The sequence below is a fragment of the Seriola aureovittata genome, chromosome 1, assembly GCF_021018895.1.
Source record: "Seriola aureovittata isolate HTS-2021-v1 ecotype China chromosome 1, ASM2101889v1, whole genome shotgun sequence".
Lineage (NCBI taxonomy): Eukaryota > Metazoa > Chordata > Actinopteri > Carangiformes > Carangidae > Seriola > Seriola aureovittata.
The window spans coordinates 3017615-3036224 of record NC_079364.1 but is presented as its reverse complement, the minus strand read 5'-3'; the positions used below and the strand labels follow the sequence as shown (position 1 = coordinate 3036224).

General features: G+C 40.8%; 1 protein-coding gene across 1 annotated transcript in view; it reads left to right on the top strand.

Annotated features, from left to right (window-relative positions):
- Positions 1-7951: 7951 nt before the first annotated feature.
- Positions 7952-18610, top strand: part of luzp2 (leucine zipper protein 2) — a 134689-nt gene continuing 124030 nt past the window's right edge. Inside the window, exon 1 of the mRNA XM_056383919.1 lies at positions 7952-8251. Coding sequence (XP_056239894.1) covers positions 8190-8251 — 62 coding nt within the window. The 5' untranslated portion in view covers positions 7952-8189. The remainder of the gene's footprint in view (positions 8252-18610) is intronic.

Below are 18610 nucleotides of genomic sequence, written 5' to 3'. Positions count from 1 at the left end.
TGGCGTCTGTCTGGTTTCTTTCACATTTTCGAAATTGAAACTGCAAGTTCACGTTATCATATGCAAAACTGAAAAGGCAGCACCCACGGGGGAAATGCAGGGATTAAACAAAAACAGGTAATGTATTTTGATGGATGTAATACATATTTTAATGAGTTTTTAAGGAAAACAATCGCCAACATGCGGGATGCTCATATCTATTTGTAATACCGGTGCCTTAGCACCTCTGTCAGGGTCGGCGTTAAGCCTACTTGTATATTGCCTCTTAGCAATTCATCTTTATAGCGAAACTGTCATTACAAGCATTTCAGAACAATGGGGTTCATAAACAGTAATAGCCCAGTATTTGTCCTGTGGGGTCACAGGGTGAAGACCAGGGGCTCCAGCGAGAGAGAGGGTGAAATGGGTGAAGTCAGTACGAGAAATGATCATTTAATGGCGCAAAAAGCAATCGAGCATAGAACACACACACGTGTTCGAACATGCAACCTGGAGGTGACCGCATGGCGAAGCTGCTGACATTACAGAAACTACAAATCTATATGTTTATAGATCTGCAAAGGAATAGATTGTTTGCCTGGAGCTGAGAGGCACATACTGCACATTAACACTAACAATCGAGTTGTGTTAGCAAAAAAAATAAAGAAAGAAAGGGCGTCTCTGTATTCTTTTCAAGGCAAGACGGGTTGAGACAAGGAATAAACCGGCATTGGAAAACTGCCAGAGTTGAAACCACAGCAGAACAACGCAACCACATAATGGAAGTTAGTTTTCTAGATGTAAAAGCCTCTTCACGTCGTTAAAGCTCATCTGTGTTGCTGACCTATTAGAGGTTAATGTGAGTTTGTCTCACATAAGATACGCTGACCTTTAAGGAAGGTCGGCGTACTCTTTGTTGGTCTTACAAGTGGATGGAAAAATGAGCAGTGCTGATAGAGTATTACCCATCCCACTCTCTTACATTTCCCTCCGTCCCTTGTGACAACTCTCCCACATGGAGGTTATATAGTGTCTGTTTTTTTTTATTTTTGGTCCTTACCCAGAGCTTCTTCTTCCTTAATCACCACTTCCACTCCTGCAAATCAGATGCATGTAATGTTGCTGATGTAAGATTATCCTGCTGTTAATTGTTCTCAGTGAGATTATCAACTAAAGCTCCAAAATGTAAAGTATATTCAGCACTTAATTATACATTAGTTAACTTAATTAATAATAGTCTTCTTCTAACAATCACATGGGCGAATAATTTGTAGAGAAAGCTGTTTAGCAGTTTTTGCCATGACTCGGAGGAGGCAGGGTAAGTAGCTCAATGGCTAACAGCCCCACAGAATCACAATAAACTGAGGCTCAATCCCCTTCAAATGCTCCTCTCCGGTGGCAGCATCACCATGGTTTAAGGCCAGGGCTCTGCTCCAGGGGTCTTGCTAGAACATTGCAATGCGCTGGAGTGAACAAAGCTGGACTACAATGGCCGAGGTTTTGCTCCATGGGGTTGGTGGGGGGGGTTACACCGTCCTGTACTGTGTTATTACAGCCGTACATATCCATTGCTGCTCTGTCACTAAACATGGATGTCCTGTTGCTGTCTTACTGCTAAAAGTGGGAGTCCTGGCATCTAACCGCGGCTTCATGTGGGTGTCCTGCCAGTTTACTGGCTTTAAATGTGGGTGTCTTGGCATCTCACCTCTGATTGTGGGTGTCCTCCTACTGACTTTGGTTGTTGTACTACTGTAACCCCCTGATCAGATTGCTATGTTTAGCTGTCCTGCAGTTATTAGCACTGCTGTGATGGGATTAAAGGCTTATGGAATTGATCAAATTTGCATTGGTTTCAGTCTAAAGATTCAATTTGAATCCCGACAGCGTTTGTATTTCTGGTATAACTTCTAATGATGAAATAATTCAACCTTCTCAGCCCAGATTTCTCTTTAAATTCATCCTTAAGTAACATTTCAAGTAATTAAAACTTTCAAGTATAAGAAAAGAAAACAAGGGCTTCGCACATGTATGATAATGCCTCATTATCACATCATAGAAGAGCTATGCCAACACTTAGTTGAAGCTGTAGGAACCTCATGACATTAAAATATTCAAAGCTAAGATACATTAAAATGGCTGTATATTTTGTTAATGCTCCATTTTATACGTTTATCCTCAATATGTAATTTTTTGCTGGTAAGAGTCTCTCAATAAAAACCAATAACAAAAGACAGAGTTTGGTGACATTGTGAAGTAGCGTGGGTGATCATGGGAGTTGTTATCTTCACCATTTTTTTACAGAGTCGCCTCCTCTCCGGAACAAACGGACCCGGTGATTAAAAACACTGAATGTTAGGAATCATCCTGGAGGGGCCGTGAGCTGAGCGGCTGCCAACATTTGCTCAGCTTGTTTCTCTGATAACTTAAACATCCAGACATCCGATGACTAAAATCCACCCGGTTCAAGTGTATACTTAAAAAAAAAATGACCTAAATCTGAAAAGTTTATTTTAAAAAGAAGTGGCTTAAACCAAATGTTACCTTGATTAAAATGACAAATTTCTCCAGATTTGAAAATTGCTGGAAACATTTGGGATAATCTAAGTACACAACTCAACAAAGTTTATATAATAGGTCTAATGTGGAAAAGTTACTGCTGCTAGTTACTTGTTCAGCTAATACCTTTAATTCAGCCTGACATGTTTGGTAGCCTTGGCGACCTCGGTGTGTTTCAGCAATGCTTTCAACAGGTGTTGGAAGAGTTTAAGGGAAGAGTTCCCTGTTGTCCATTAAGTGGTGCCCTTGGACCTGTTGGGTAAAGAACTGGGGGGATCCAGAAAATAATATATTTAATTTCAGTCTTTGTTATCTAGCAAGACTGTTATCGTCCACAATAACTATCGACTAGAGAAATTAACTTTTATTATCACGGGGTTTCCCCCTCCACCATGTAATCTCTCACATGTCATATCTAACAACACAGATTCAATTAAATTAAGCACCAGCGCACAAAACCTCAGGGTCCATTAATCAGTATATTTAATTAATTAAAGCCACTGTATTAAGGATTTAAAAGAAAGGTTTAAACCTTGAACACTCCCACTGTGGCCGACAGGTGTGCACGCGGACGAAGTTAGCGAGCGGACTGAGCTAAAAGCCCCAGGGTCGGTGGAGATCGAACGGCCATGTTGGGGTTGTTTTGTTGTTCTGTTGCCCTCTAGTGGTAAGAAAGTGTTAAAACAGCTCCACTGTAGCCTCTGTAACAGGCTATAATCTTTTATCCTGTATTATTACTGTCAGTATTCCACATTTCTGAAGTTTGGGTTGGATGTGACGTATATATCGCTTTGGTAATTTATTCATAATTAACATACAGATATGTGAGTTATTGTGTGATCTATTGCTCATGCCTTACCCCCCCCCCCCCACACCCCCGTACCTCTTTTATCAACAGCTAACTATTGACCAACAACAGCTGTGTGGGGATTTTTTTTGTGTGTTTACTGACATTAAGGTTGTTTTTTTCCCCAGTATCTCCGTTCATTTGTTCTGCCCATATGTTGACAAACTAAACATTCAAGAGATGCTGTTCGCAGCTTATTTCAGCAGCAGTTCTGTGAAAGCACATTTCTATACTCATGCACTGGGAGAATGAACCAACTGACAGGGAACTGCCTTAAGCTTCAGCTTTGCTGCCAGACTTTTCTCTTTCCTTCTCCACACAAAATGTTGAATGGCACTGTAGATGTTGAGAATGGAAATATATGCAAGGGAATGCTGTATTTCTTTTTCTCTCTTCTATTGCAAACCCTCTGTAAACATACATAATAGGCTGTGGAGATTTTAGTTCTTGCTAACTTATCTTCTTCAGCTTAATATTCATGCAGAGGAAAAGCAGAGGTGGAATGAGCTGCATCTTTGCAGAACGCAAGCAGTTGTCAGTGGGAAGCGGCGATGTTGCTGACAGGCCATTATTTTAGCTAGCTCAGAATCAGAATATTTTGATGTACTTGGGCAACTGTCAGTCAATATCGCTGTCCTTGGATATGTTATTGCAGACAAGTGGAAACGCTGCCGCTGCTGGAACTGTTGTAGCCTGAAGGTAAAGACAGAGGCTTGAGACCAGAAGGCAGAAAGATAAGATTTCTAGTCTGAGGAAATGTGGACTCAAAAGACATGAAGTCATGCTATGCAATCCCCTCAAGAGCCAATATCTAAGTGCTTTTTAGCAAGGCATGTGGGGGCAGAATGCCCAGTGCAGCTACTTATTGCAAAAAAAAAAAAAGTATTGATTTCTTTTTTTCTGCTCTGTTGGTGAATGTGCTTAAAAGGTTTAAATGTGAGGCATGTGAGCATCTACTGTACAGTATGCTGCAAAAGCCCTTCATGGATAAATAAAGGGTTTAAAAAGAAAACAAAAACATCGAGACTCATGGCTCTTTTCGCTGGATTCAGCTAAAGAAAATATGGCATCAAAGGCTCAAAGACTTGGCGGCCATGCCTACTATATTTTGACAGCTGGTAGGCAAGCTCTGCCTTTTCCCGTACTTTTAAAAATTCTCCTAAAGCCCTGCGAACACACACAGTTGTACTTAATGTGAGAACCTTACTGACATATAACGTATCCTAGAGCGCCTAACCCCAAACTCAACTATGACATTTCAAAAAAGGAGGTTTCTCTATAAAGCACATTTCATACACAGCGACAGTTCAAAGTGCTTTTCAACCCGGTATAATAAGACAGACAAGACATCATTAAAAACATTAAACACATTTAAAACGTTATCGGTTATTACCTGCCCAACCTCAGCCTCTAATCGTGATCTCAACCTCAAGTCCAGACCTCGACTCTAAAAACAACCTCTAAAAAACTTTACCCCTCAAACGCGCCTTTGAAGTGAGTACCAGCCTCGATTTGCAAAACTGTCTCAAACTCAAAGTGGTCCTCAGAAAGATAGAAACACAAGAACACACCCACGCAAACACACATACTGAAATACTTTATACCAACAAATATACGGCAATTAACAGTTTAACACTGAAGTAAACCCCCCCACCCCCCCCCCCCACCCGCCCGCCTACCCCCCCACTTCTACTCGAGTGAATCAGCAACTTGCTCGACTGTCACGTCTTTCTGACTTATGCAACACTTTTACACCTGGAGTCTGATTGTGCTGCTTAAGTTCAATATTCATCATTTCTTCCGCAGTGATCACTGTGGGGATAAAAAGCTGAGATATTAACTTTATAAATTTTACTTCACAGACGAAAATCTTGAAAATTGCCAGCGTAAGGTTTTTGTTGCATCACTTCTTGGATGTTTATGACTGTGACTTTGCTTACGGGCATTAAGAAATGCACTTATAATGATATTTCTCACATGCTGTGAGGCATGTGAGAAATGGTTAGGTAATGCAACATACTCAGCTATTCCAGCTGTTGTGAAAGCAGCTGGAATCACCTGATCTGTACTGATTCTGTGTGTTTTTGAAACATATAAGAATTATTAATTGTCCAAAAACAAAACTGGGGCAAAAACTGCTTTAAGGAGTGAAAACATACAATAAAAAAGTATTTAATGTCATTGTGACTCAGTCTGGCTGTGTAACTGTTATATAAACAAACTATGGGTTTACAGGAGAGTAAATCCGTCCACGCAGAATTGATTTAAAAAAACATTAAACAGTCACTTGGCTCTGACAAATATCAAACCGTCCCACTTTGGGCATGATAAAAATTCAAATGAAGCATTCATAAACAAAATATACAAATCAATTGACGTGACATTCAGGCTTAGCTATGGGGATTTATCCAAACATAATCTTGCATAATATCAACAAATTCATACTCGTTTTATGCTGATTATTCGTCATTATGACGAGACGCTCAACAGGTTGGCTCGGAGGACTTGGGACTACAAGTTTCTGGCTGATGTGATACATGATTGAGACAGATTACGGGGGTCCGCTGAGGATGCTCTATTCAGTAACCAAGTGAATCTGCGGTCTAGCAGACTCATTACAACATGGTCACCATGGGTTTCCAAGCATGAACTTCTAATTAGTCCAAATAAATGGGTGGAAATCTTTCAGTATGGAAAATGGGCTTCTATTTGGGTACAATAGACTCCAAACTCTATTAAACCTGTAATGAAAACCATTTATCATGCCTATGGTGTGTGACCTGCACCTTTTGTATGGACTGCTTAATATTCTAGCTGTATTACAGTGGCTTGGAGTCTGACTTGAAACGTCCTCTCAGTCCTCAACATTTTGTTCTTGAGCTGTTTTTACTTTCATAAGGTTAACCTCGAACTTCAAAGCGACTCACAGGGCCAGGGAGGCCGCGAGTTATATGAAGTCATTACAGCACATTCCTACTTTTTGGGTCCCACTGTGGTTGATTTAAAGAAGAGGAGCTGCGTGTCTCACTTTTACAAAACTGGAATTCACCCCGAATAGTTTAACGTCGTCTTGTTCAAACAATAAATTGATTTTATTCGCTCATTAAACATGCTCAACTGAATTTTTCAGGCCATATATTATATATGGAGTGTAATCTTGCTAGCAAGGTTGTTTTTGTGCCATTTTTTCAAATTATCATAAAATCATACACTATTCCACAGGGTTAGTTAATGACTGCATACACCATGAGGCATTACAGTGATTTAGTGAACCATCGTAGTAGCTTCATGTGGGTTTACTGGGGCCTTTGTGGGCAATGTTACCAATAAATGAGCGGTGTGCAGCGGCTCTATTGGATTTTATTATAATTTCTGCATCACTTTTATCCATGAATAGTTTCTGAATTTCTATATCATTATTGTATTTCAATATTGCCATAGTGATGCGTTGCCATGGTAGCTAGTGCAGATGCAGCAGCCTGTCAAGGACCAAATATTTCAGTGTTTTTTTGTGGCATTACTTTTGTCGCAGCTACATGCTAACGCCTCGCTAATGACTCGACACAGAATTGTTGCTGTGCAGCGATGGTGCGGTGGCGGTGGACTGCGTGTTTTACATCCACAAGGAATTGGTGCGTGAACGCTGTGGTTGAGTCCCAACACTGCCCCCTGCTGGTTGAGTTTATGATCCAAGTGCTAACGCCACGGAGGCTGAAATTCAAGCAGCTTGTCAAGGTTGCTTTAAGAGTGATGCTTGTTACCATATCTCCCCATTTTACTATTCAGGATTCAATTTTTTTTATTTTTTTTATTTTAAATAATTAGTTTATTTCCAATTGTTGAAAATCGAAATGCTAAAGATGTAAGCTCAAACCGTTTCAGAATTTTATTTGATCAGTTTCATTTTAGTTTTCTGAGATTAATTTGTATTTTTACTATTTCATTTTAGCCAGTTGCAGCTTGTTTCCAACCAAATGCATTAATTTAGTTGTTTGTGACTGGACGTGACATTTATCTGGAAAGCAAAGGGGAAAACATTTAAGCCTAATGACTAATGCCTAATGAGAAAAATGAAAAGACCACTTCACTTCCCCATCACAGTTCATTATTTCCATTTTTTTTCATCTTCATCATTCACTCACTAACAAACTGACCTTGCTTTGTGTTTTGAGTTGGGAGCTAATTACACTGTAAATCTGTTAGTGTCTTACTTTGACTGAACTGTGACTTTGCTGCTGCTGAACCGTGAACCCTTTGAGTGTTTCCTTGCAGTGATGACCCGGTTTCCGCCGCTCTTCCCATTAAATGTTGCCGTGTCTCCACCTATCAGCCCGCTCTTTCCGTCTCGGGTATAAACAGGCAGGCTGAAATGAATGGAGAGGTGTATTGTTGGAGGAGCAACCGGCACCAAACAATGGCAAGAATGGCTCTCACCAATAGCTGTAGCTGCACGGGCGCTGACATCATATCACTCCCACATCTCTCTCTTGATTTCAGCCCCACCCGCTCCTTTCCATTAGCAAGTCAGTCCGTGTCCCTGTGTTATTTAAAGCCAGAGATCCTCCCTCTCACCGAGCCACTGTGTTGCATTTGTCTGCCTCGCCGCTTGTGTGTCTGGCTGTATGTGTGTGTGTGTGTGTGTGTGTGTGTATGTGTGTGTGTGTGTGTGTTGGGCTGTGTGTGTGTGTATGAGAGTGCGCTAAAAAACCCAGGCAGCCAGTGGGAGAGCTAGAGAGCGGGGAGAGAGACACGGGGGAAAGGCAAAAAGCATCTGAGAAGGGAGAAGGAACGGGAGTGTGAGACAGCTATGAAATTCATCCAAGCTATTTGCTTACTGCTTCTCTGTCCAGCTTTGAGCCTCAACACCAGGTAAGAGATAAATAAGAGGAGAGGGTGTTTTTTTGTTTTTTTGTCAGTTTCTTCCTGATAGAGACTCTGAAAGAAAAAGGGAGTATAGGTTCAAAGCATACAATGGGCAATCTTAGATTACTAATCTGAAGGGCTGTTCGGTCCTGTCAAATACTGAAGCCTTAATTTCTCCTGGCGGAGCCTCTGTGTGTGCTAAGCATGTTGGAGACTGAGAGACTTTGAAGGGAGGATGGAAGAGCTTATCTGTTGAACTAGGCTATTATCTTTCTCAGTTCTGGGCAGGCTGAGGACAGTTGTCCTTTTGTGGTGGTAATTCACTGAATGCGATGCCTCTTTGAATAGTGGTGACATTGCTTTTTGGGACTTTTGCTGCCCGCTGGTCTGGCAGGGAGCAAGTTGAAGTCGGGGGAACTGTGAGAAAGGACAAGGCTACTTGTGTTGCAGTGTCTTGAAAAAGAGCAGTTGTGTGTGTGTGTGTGTGTGTGTGTCTCTGTCTGCCGTGCGGCGTTTGTATATGTGTGTGTGTGTGTGCGATGTAAGGCTTTGGAAGAAGCTGAAGGAAGAGTGATGGGTAAGAAGAATGAATAAGAGAGGAATGTGTGGACAGGGGGAGTTTTGATGATTAATTAAATCATTGATAAAATCATCCTTCTTCTCTGCCAGTGCCTGACACCGCTGCCTTAATGAGAGCTGTGAGTGGAAATTCAGGGCTTTGACTATACCATGGAGACATCACACGCAGGAAGGCATGCATTATAAAACTTGCCTTTCCCTTTTTCTCTTCACTGCCCCAAAACATTTCAATACTGTTTTTCATCTTTTCTTGGTGAATTAGTTGAATGCAGTTGCAGGGGAATGAACGTGAAGGGAGAAGGATGGCTTTGAAGTCAGTGTTTTTCTTTTTGTTTTCATTAACTAAATAGACAAAATACCTACATTTTATTTATTTATTTTTAATTTTTTTGCAGCGTGATGCCAAACACATGAACGTTCCACCATGTGAATAATGTCTTTTGCCCCTGGGAGTTACATTAGACAGAGATTTGTAGAGAAAGAAGTCAAGGTTATTGCCCACATCCAGCATATTTGTCAATAGCGGAGAGGTACACTGATGATGTATGAGTCATATAACTAGGGGCAGTATTGATGTATTAACCTCTAGCATTTAGTAGTCAGCAAATTAAGCACTCACACACCCTTTAACACACCTACAGTTTTGTTGCATGCATAAATAACCTTTTGGAAGAATTCAGTCTGTTTATCAGCATTGTATTTTTTGGTTGATTTTGATCATAAATACCTTATTTAGCTCATTTTAAGCTTATGAAACTAATATTTTGATTTGTTTGTCCGTTGGGGTTTATTTTTTATAGTGTGTACAGTCACCAGCACTCGAGGTGATGATGTTGTTGGCAGGTCAGCACAGATTGTGTGCTGCCTCTTGAGGGGGAATGTCATGAAAAGTAATTACCAGAACACACAGATAATCAGTTTTAAGTTTGTTTCCAAACTCCACATGTAGCGAAGAGGCTGTGTAGGTGGCTTTCTTCCAACTCAACCGTCACCTACTGAACCTTCATTTGGTTTTTCTTTTTAATGTAGGAAAATAAAAACTAAACATGCGCCAGGACCTGAACTGATCTGCGGCGCCGCATCTGCTCCGCTTCCCCCCCACAGGAAGCTCCAGCTACGACCAGCTAATCTTATAATGATGAAATTGGGTAGAAAAAAAAAAAAGAAGCTATTTGCAGGAATTAAAATAATAAATGGGATCTGATTACAAGTTACTCCTACCCCCAAGAGGATCTTTTCCAGTGTGGGAGACTGAAATACTCTCTTGAAGCAAGTCCCACCGGTTTAAAGCGGATCATAATCGGTTTCGTGGACGTTGTGTCGGCGAGATGATTGAACTCTGCGGTCACCTGTAGCTTGTGGTGTTGTATTTAATTACAATATATCAATATAGTGAGATGTTTGACCTGCAGCTTCTTCCTCTGTTAGTTTTTCTCAGTTGTCACGATTGTAATCAAGCGCCTGTTAAGATTTGAACTCTTTCCAAGACCGACATTGAACTTTGACACTCGTATGCAAAATGTATGGGATAGTGGTATTTGTGTTGGTGACGAGGACGACGAGTTTTTAAAATGGTCATTATTTTAAATTGTAATGAAAAGGGCAGCGATAAGGCCATACAAGGACGGCTAAAGGTTATTTTATATTTCTTAAAGATTTGTCGTCACTACGAGCGTCCACGAATGGATTCAGTTAAAGGTCAGAGCTGAAAAAGAGGGAGACTGGTTGATCCGTAGCACATGTCCGCTCTTGTCTTTGTTCCACTCCTCCTGCAGAGGGCTACATGTGTTTTGTCTACTGTTATCCCTGTCAAATGTGCATAATTAGCTATGCTTTTAATAGTCAGTGGTAATTAGCCAGTGTAATATCGTGCTATGTTGTCTTTTGATCTAGCGCTGCCCTGGAGAGGTTTGACTGAGGCAATAACAGTTGGCAGAGATGCATTTAACATAAAGCTGTGGAAATTGCTTTTTATCATTGCTAACATGGCCGGATTGTGTTGAGAGCAGAACAGAATATTTCATTCATACTCCTCTTTTGTTTTTGTTTTTTTTGATGTGCCATATTTTAAACTGAAAATCTTGAAGAGGTATTCAGCTTTAATTTTCCAGGGAATAATTTAATTCTGTCGGCAGATTTTTTTTTGTTGTTGTTGCTTTTGATCTCGCCGGCGCTCAAAACCTCTCTGGAGTCGATTGGCTCCTAAAACACATGTCATATTCGTGTTGTTGCTCCGGAGGTCATGAGCCCAAAAAAAAAAAACAAGGCTCATCATTTGTGACATCCTCATTTATTTATTTTTTGTTGAGATAGTGGAACGTCAAAGGGACTGACTGCGAGGTGTATCTGCTGCTGCAAAATGAACTGTGACTTGAGCTGTCTCGTCTACATATTGCTCTGCCTCGCTTTGCTTGATTCACTATCGTCACATCAGCGGTGCGTGAGGGAATCCATTTCATATGTTAACTGCAACCTCCCATTATGTGACCTGATGGAGTTGCCTTAAGGAATGTGAATTAATGGAATAGGAACGGTTTCAATTTTTTCCGTATGATAGCAGCATTTGTTAAACCCTTTGGTCGACGCCTAATTCTGTTTTATAGCCTAAACATCTGAAAGGCATCTTGTGAGCTTTCTCAGTTTTGTTACGCACGCTGAAACACTGATATTTAAAAAAAAAAAAAAAAACTTAACCATGTTACAAGAAGTACAAGAATTCACAATATTGAACAGTACAGAATATAATTCCTTATTTTAGTGCCAGCCCCTGCTGATATGAGAACTTGATTAAGAAGGATTTGTTTTTAATGAATTGAGTGGGTTACTCAGGGCACATAATGGTGCTGCAGGGCTATGTGTCATTGCAGAAATCAATTGGTACTTAGGCAGAAGACAAGGCTGCATTGACACTAGTCCCATGAGATATGACTGTCCGCCTCTGGGTCAGGGTTGGGGAGGCGACCACAGTCCGATCGCTCTTTTCCATTTGGCTTGTTTTGTTTTTTTTCCCCCCCGCAGATAAAACGGCTCCACCTTTTATACACGCCCTCAGAAAAATATTTGACAGATTTTCTTGACACCATCTTTGATGTCTCCTACCTTAAGCAGACTGTTCTTGGAAACGGTGCTATCTGGTGGGATCTCCACAGCATCAAATATTTATGAGTATTTTGGACGGCAATTAACAGGACTACAGAGAGCCTGGGATTATACGTAGAGTGCAAACACACAGCCGCGTCGCTTTATATCTTAACATCTGCCCGTGGATACGAGCATACTGTAAATTAAACGAGTCTCTCTTTAGGGTCAGACATGAAAAGGAGGATAGTTTATGGGATGTAGATTAATGACGGAGCTGGGCACGAATTCTAATGAATGTGACATTATATTGTTGACCTTGGACATTTCTCCAGTAAAATACCCTTCTGTCATAACAGCATGTTGTCCTTATATTGACTCATGAGACTCTCAGCGGTGAAACCAGATACTGTATCAGCGTAATGTGTGAGGAAACTGCTCGGTGTTTGTGCACTTTCTTTTCATAGAAACTCTTTTTCAAGGATGAAGCAACGTGTCATTGTTCAGCTGTTTTCTCTGCCCAAAGGGTTGTGACGGCTGCCCGGCCTCCTCCGGCCTCCTCCGCTCAGTCTGATGCATGTTTTGCCGAGTTGAAAACATCCCGCGGATCATCATTTACATCCGATCAATACTTTCTTACGGGTGACAATGAATAAATTCAATCAGGACGTACAGCAGCTGAGAGAAAACTCCCCATGATATCTCATTGACAAACACCTGCAGCCTGAGTTTTGCTTTTTGCTCTGCAGTTTAAAAATGCTCAGATGAAACTCGCGGCGTGGAGGTGTTTCACAAACACTGTCTGACACGTTGGGACGGTGAGAAATGACTGGAGGTCAAGTGTGGAAGTGTGGAGCAGATGTGGAATTAGACCCAACTATTGACTGAGGTGGGGGTGGGGTGGGTGGGGGGGTGGTAATGTCGATCTATTCATTGATGGACTACAAATGGTTGGCAGGGATAATGACTGAGTGGAAACAATCCACCTCTTATCCATGGGCATTGTTTAGCACTTGGATGATGAAAGAGCAACTGTTCTGAACAAATAAGGCTGTACCTGGGTCGGTGTGGAGCGGCCAGCCTGGCTGTATTGTCTTTGTTCAAGAGAGGCTTGGCTGCGTTTTTGCCGTTTGTCTTGATTGCAGCTGAGTGAGATCTTCATCACTAAATCTAAATGAACTGATGCTTTATTTTTTGTTTTTTTTCCCCTGAAGGACATCGTAGAAGCCTCGCACCGTTTACCTAAACATTTATGTGTTTTGCGGAGCGGCAGTTTGGGTGGGAGGCGGTTAAAGCGTCAGAAGATGTGCAACCTCTGAGTGACTTTTAATGTGCAGCGGCGATCTGTGTCACCATTACGCAACATAAAACACTGGGGTGTGTGTGTGTGTGTGTGTGTGTGTGTGTGTGTGAGAGAGAGAGAATGACTAGGAGAAAAGATTAGCATGACTTCCTCATCCACACACCGAATGACATCTGTAGCAGAGACGTGTTTACAGATATGACTTTCGGGGGGCGGGGTTTGAGTCCTCAAGATGAGAGGAAATGATATCCGTGCACGCTGGTGATGTCCTCAGCACCAATCGGACCGCGAATGATTATTGAAATTCAAAGGACATAGTGCAATGGTCAAACCATGGCAACCACACAGTGGCCCACATGACAGTAATGAAGTGGGCTACAATAAACAGAACCTTGGGTGGCTCCTACAAATGAGAAAGTAATTAAAAGGACCAGGATCGGTGCAGGTTGAAGAGGAGCCAGACGTTTGATATTCAAGGCCACATTTCAGGTGCTGTGCTGTTGCTCTCAATGCTCTCAGAAGACATTTGAAACAACAGCGGTGTTTATTCTTCAAACACTCAAGAGTGCGTGTGTGTCGTAGATTACTTGTTACCACGCTTCCTGGAACACGAGGTTTTATCGTTGAACAGCATCATCCACTAACGGTGGGGATACAAGAAACTGAATATTTGCTTTGTGTTAAGACGAGGGTATTTGGGATGATGTGATTGAGGGAAAGATCATCACAAATTAAAAGGCATTTCCAGACTGTGGAAGAGGGGTGGTGTTTTAATAGCAAAGAATATGTATGAAGGACTAGAATAGTGAGTACATTGCTGCTTTTACTTAGCGAAACGTATCTGCTCTGCCGTTAACTTCATCTTAAAAGGCTCAAAACAATTAGCTCAGAAACCATTCGCATAATTGCACTTAACACTGACAGATGAAATGCACTTCAGATGAAATGCAAATACCAATTGTCAAAAGCTGTATAGTAATAGAATAGACGATATTCATAATACCACTTGCTGCAGTGTTTTCTCAGTGACTCATGTTTTCTCTTCAAGTGTTGTATCACAATATTTGTATTGGCAGGATTTTTATACAGGATAACTGATACCGGGCAGTTTAATCAAATATGTAAACTATATTTCTTTTATTGGTTATCAGAAACACAATATCGACAAGCAACAAAGCCCGAAACAGAACGACACCGTGCTGCATCCACAGCGCTAACGCTAACCACTGTAGTCATTTAACTCTATAGTACAAAAATATATATTAAAGTATATTCAAAGTAAAAATAAAACAAAACAGTAAAACTACATGAACTTATTTCTGTATTGGACACTTGTGGGCAGTGAAATGAATTGAAAGCATCAGTGGCTCCATCACAGATGTTTTGTGGGAAACGCTACTCGGGGCTGAGGGGTGATGATTCTCTGTTGTGGTCGCACATTGTCATTTGATTCATTTTTAGCACAAAAGTTTGATTAGTGCAGCTTTAAAATAGGTCATTTGGTATTTAAGTCAAGAATTCTTATACACTGAGATCACAACTGTACATTAATTATTACTTGTTTGGTACACGTTGTCTTCTCTACATACTCTACCTCGAATTCAACGCTACGATAACTGATTTTCTTTTGGCCACTAGGGGGCAGCAGAAACAAGTTGTGTGTATATTTACATATGCAGAGCAACAGATAAAATCATTTGAAATCATTTTTGCTTCTGCCTGGTGTGTGTAAGGCCAGTGTTCACTCTCTTTTAGCTCTGTTTTCGGTCTCTACCAACTCCCCGAGGGAGACATGAGGCTCTTTAGCTGCTGAATGCTCCACCATGTTCACCAGCTGCTAACTCTTTCTGTTGTTTGGTGCTCAGCAGACAGTGGTACAGTGTTTTTTTTTTTTTTTTTTTGTGCTAAAAACAGCTGCTTGCTGCTGCTGCTGAACATGAAGGTATGAGGAAGGATGTGTGGAGAGTCAACCAGAACGGTAAAGTTAAGGGCAGCACATCTAAACACAGAGCTGAGCCTCCATAAAGCTCCACAAAGCTGAGGAGAGCTTCAGATTCAGGGCAGAAATTCAGTGTCTGTTCATCACGTTGTCATTTTATATTGTCACTGTAAACCTATAGATTAGAGCTGCTTTAAGGAGGCTACAGTTTCTGATGTAAATCATTACTGCTGCATCATCCAGCACTTGCTTCCACTCCTTCGGTGCTGTCAGTATAGATATTAGAGTTCGGTTGTCACAGTGACTCTTGTAATTGGCAGGCACTTAATTGCCCAGTCCCCATAAACAGGATGCTTGTGTTCTTTCAGTAATGAGTCATTAGCGAAAGGCTCTGCTTTTTGTTTTACAGTGAAGTGCAATATGTAAAACCATAATAAACAAAAGCTGTGCACCGTCTCTCGTCCCACTGGCACATGACATATAAATTGCCTCTGCTCTTTCCACCGGATTGTTATCGAGCACCAATGAGTCAATTCCCTCTGAAGCAAAAGGAGAATGCCTCGGTCACTTGCTCATGAATGTAAAGTGATGTTCAGGGCCCTTCATATGTTGTGTGACGTACTGTAGATGCCATGAAATTACATTTAAGCCACAGTGTATTTATCCTCCTCATTTCACATGATCATATTCAGTTTGATCCTGACGTCTTTGTCGGAGTCTAAATAAGATCTTGGCTTTTTATTTCGCAGTTATTCAGTTTAGATATTAATTTTCCTGGAGCCCCCAGGACGGATGAATCATCTGAATCAGTTCACACAGTCATAAATAGTTCCGTTTATATTCAGCTGATTAATGTTAGGGCTGCAACTGGTGAGAAAAAGTCCATGAAATATCTTGTGTTGTCCGAACAACGGACCAAAACCAAGAGATACTGAGTTTACCATCGTATCAAACTGAGAAAATCTGCACATCCTCATGCTGGACAAGCTGGAACAGCAGGATATTTGGCATTTCTGCTTAAGAAATTATGAGATTTAAATAATCTTATTAATCTTAAACAGCCCCCTAAAGAATTAAACAACTTCCCCGGGATTTGTTCTGTTTGTCTTAATCATTTAAGCTAGTTTAGCATAATAACATTATTACTTTATTCATAAGGCACAAACTTCAAATTTCAGTGGAGAATTTGTTTTTGCATTGGTGCGGAATCATTCAGCATTTTAACATTGTGTTGCTTCGGCTTTTAATGTCATGAGACATGTTTTACAGAACGACACTGATTGGTGATGTCTAATTACCGAATGATGTTGGATTGCATTTCCAGGGGGTGTAAACAGATTAATTTGAAAATGATTGACGCTAGCAGAAACGGATCAAAATAGTTTGACTACAGGCAAACAAAACAACAAAAATTACAACAGGTTATAAACATTTAACATCACAGTTGAATCCTGGGTAAATCTGCTCCTGATGAGCAGATATTCATTAAGACATTTTCTCTGCCACAAACCCTTAACATAGAAATCCTGTGGGAATTCATTAATTACAGCAGCTACAGTACACTGGGTTTAAATATCACGCGTAAATGTCATTCACACTGATGGAGACGAAACATTTACCTGCTGTTTCCTTTACCTCCCAGCTGCCGTAGGTCTTTCTCCACCTTTTATTTACCCGGAGAGCAGTTGCTAAGCAGACACACGTCTCGGCAACGGCATGTTTCACATTCACAAAGTTACACTCTCTGACACCGGGGGAGCCGCCCTTCACAGATCACATGGTCTTCTTTTGAACGGCTCCACTGAAGCAGTTAGTTTGTGGGATGGAGGGGGTGGGGGGGTGGGGGGGTTACATGTTCACCTTGCCCACCCTGATTTTCTCAGCCTTTTGTGGGATTCAGCTCTCAGTCATAGACTACTTTTCTAATCATTAAGCTGCCACCAGGAATCTATCCATTCCCCAATTTCACTCTGTTCAGCTGTTTAATGGCTCATAATTGGTTCACTGCGGAACGAACCAAAGTGCTCAGAGGCATTACTCACAAAATATCTGAGGGATCAGAAAATGTGGAGATATTGGTTTTGGCATGAACAAAAGATGAGGGTCATAAATAATACAGGTCTACACAAAAACGGTTAGATTATGTAAGAAAAACACGGATGCAGCTCCGTGCTTTGTCCTTATAATCAATATATTTAGTGGGTCACACCGTTTCTCTGTGCTCTAGTTATGTTGTTATCTATTGAGACTGCTCCTTTTTGTAAAAGCTTTCTTGTTTTTGCCAAGGAACAACCACCCAAGTCCATGCACTAAAGATTAATGTATGCTAAATGCTTGGCTATGGCTTCCAAACTAGAATTTTCCTGTTGATGGTTCAAGTGGAATTTAAGCAAGAAAACGACCCGACAGTTGCTCGTTGTTAACGGCAAAAGTTGCCTGGAGACTTAAAACTTTATGAATAATTAGAAATGTACAAAGACTTCAATTATAATAAGTGCTAAGTAAACAAAGGGAGAAGTGACGTGAAATCTATTCCAGCTAAAGTGCCGGGCACAATACCAGGAGCACCTGCGCAAAACACCACGGCCCCTTCAAACAGCTGTGCTGTGAATTCACGGTCACAGTCTTCTCTGGGGTTTTTTCTTTCTGAGGAACAGAAATTCACAAACACCTGCAGAGAACATTGTATGAAACGGTGCCCTCGGTCCACACAGCTGAACGAAACCACATGCAGCTGAAGTGCTGGAGAATAAAATGACGTGTTTTCATCCTCAGTATTTTCAGTCTTTATCTCTTCAGATTTTGAAAGTTCAGAAAAAACACAAGCAGTGCATTGGAAATGAGAAAAGACAAATTTAAACTCTTCAAACTATAGAAGATTCTTTGTTCAGCTTCAGTCTCTTAAACATGGTGCTACAGAGCTTCACAGCTTGTTTTTTACATAGAATACATCAATTAGTCATTTGAATTTGGAAAAGGAAATCCCAATCTAAACCTCATTTTTCACCAAAATAACTAATAATAATATCTATTCTTCACCGCTCAGCACATGAAATATGTTGAATGTCCATTTTCCAGCACAAAACATCATATTCTACTTCATTCTTTTTAAATGTAATCTCCTGTAATCCTGCACAATCCTGAGAGATAAACACCATCCAACAAAGACAGTACATGTGCCACTGTGCTTACAGGCATTCACAAATAACAGCAGGAACACACCTGTGTGTTGATCACCATGAGTAAAATCTTTCTACTGAATTAAAATGAATTCCATATCTATATTATGATATTTGGATTTATTATATTGTGTGGAAGTTGAAGAACCCTGTGTAGACACCTGCCTGTGGCGGGTTCAGGTAGTTTGATAAAGAATCTAGGTGCTGCAGGTTTGATTAAAAAAAAAAAAAAAAAAAAACTCTATAAATCCAGACACAGCCAGAAATGTTCCCCTATCTGGTGAAAT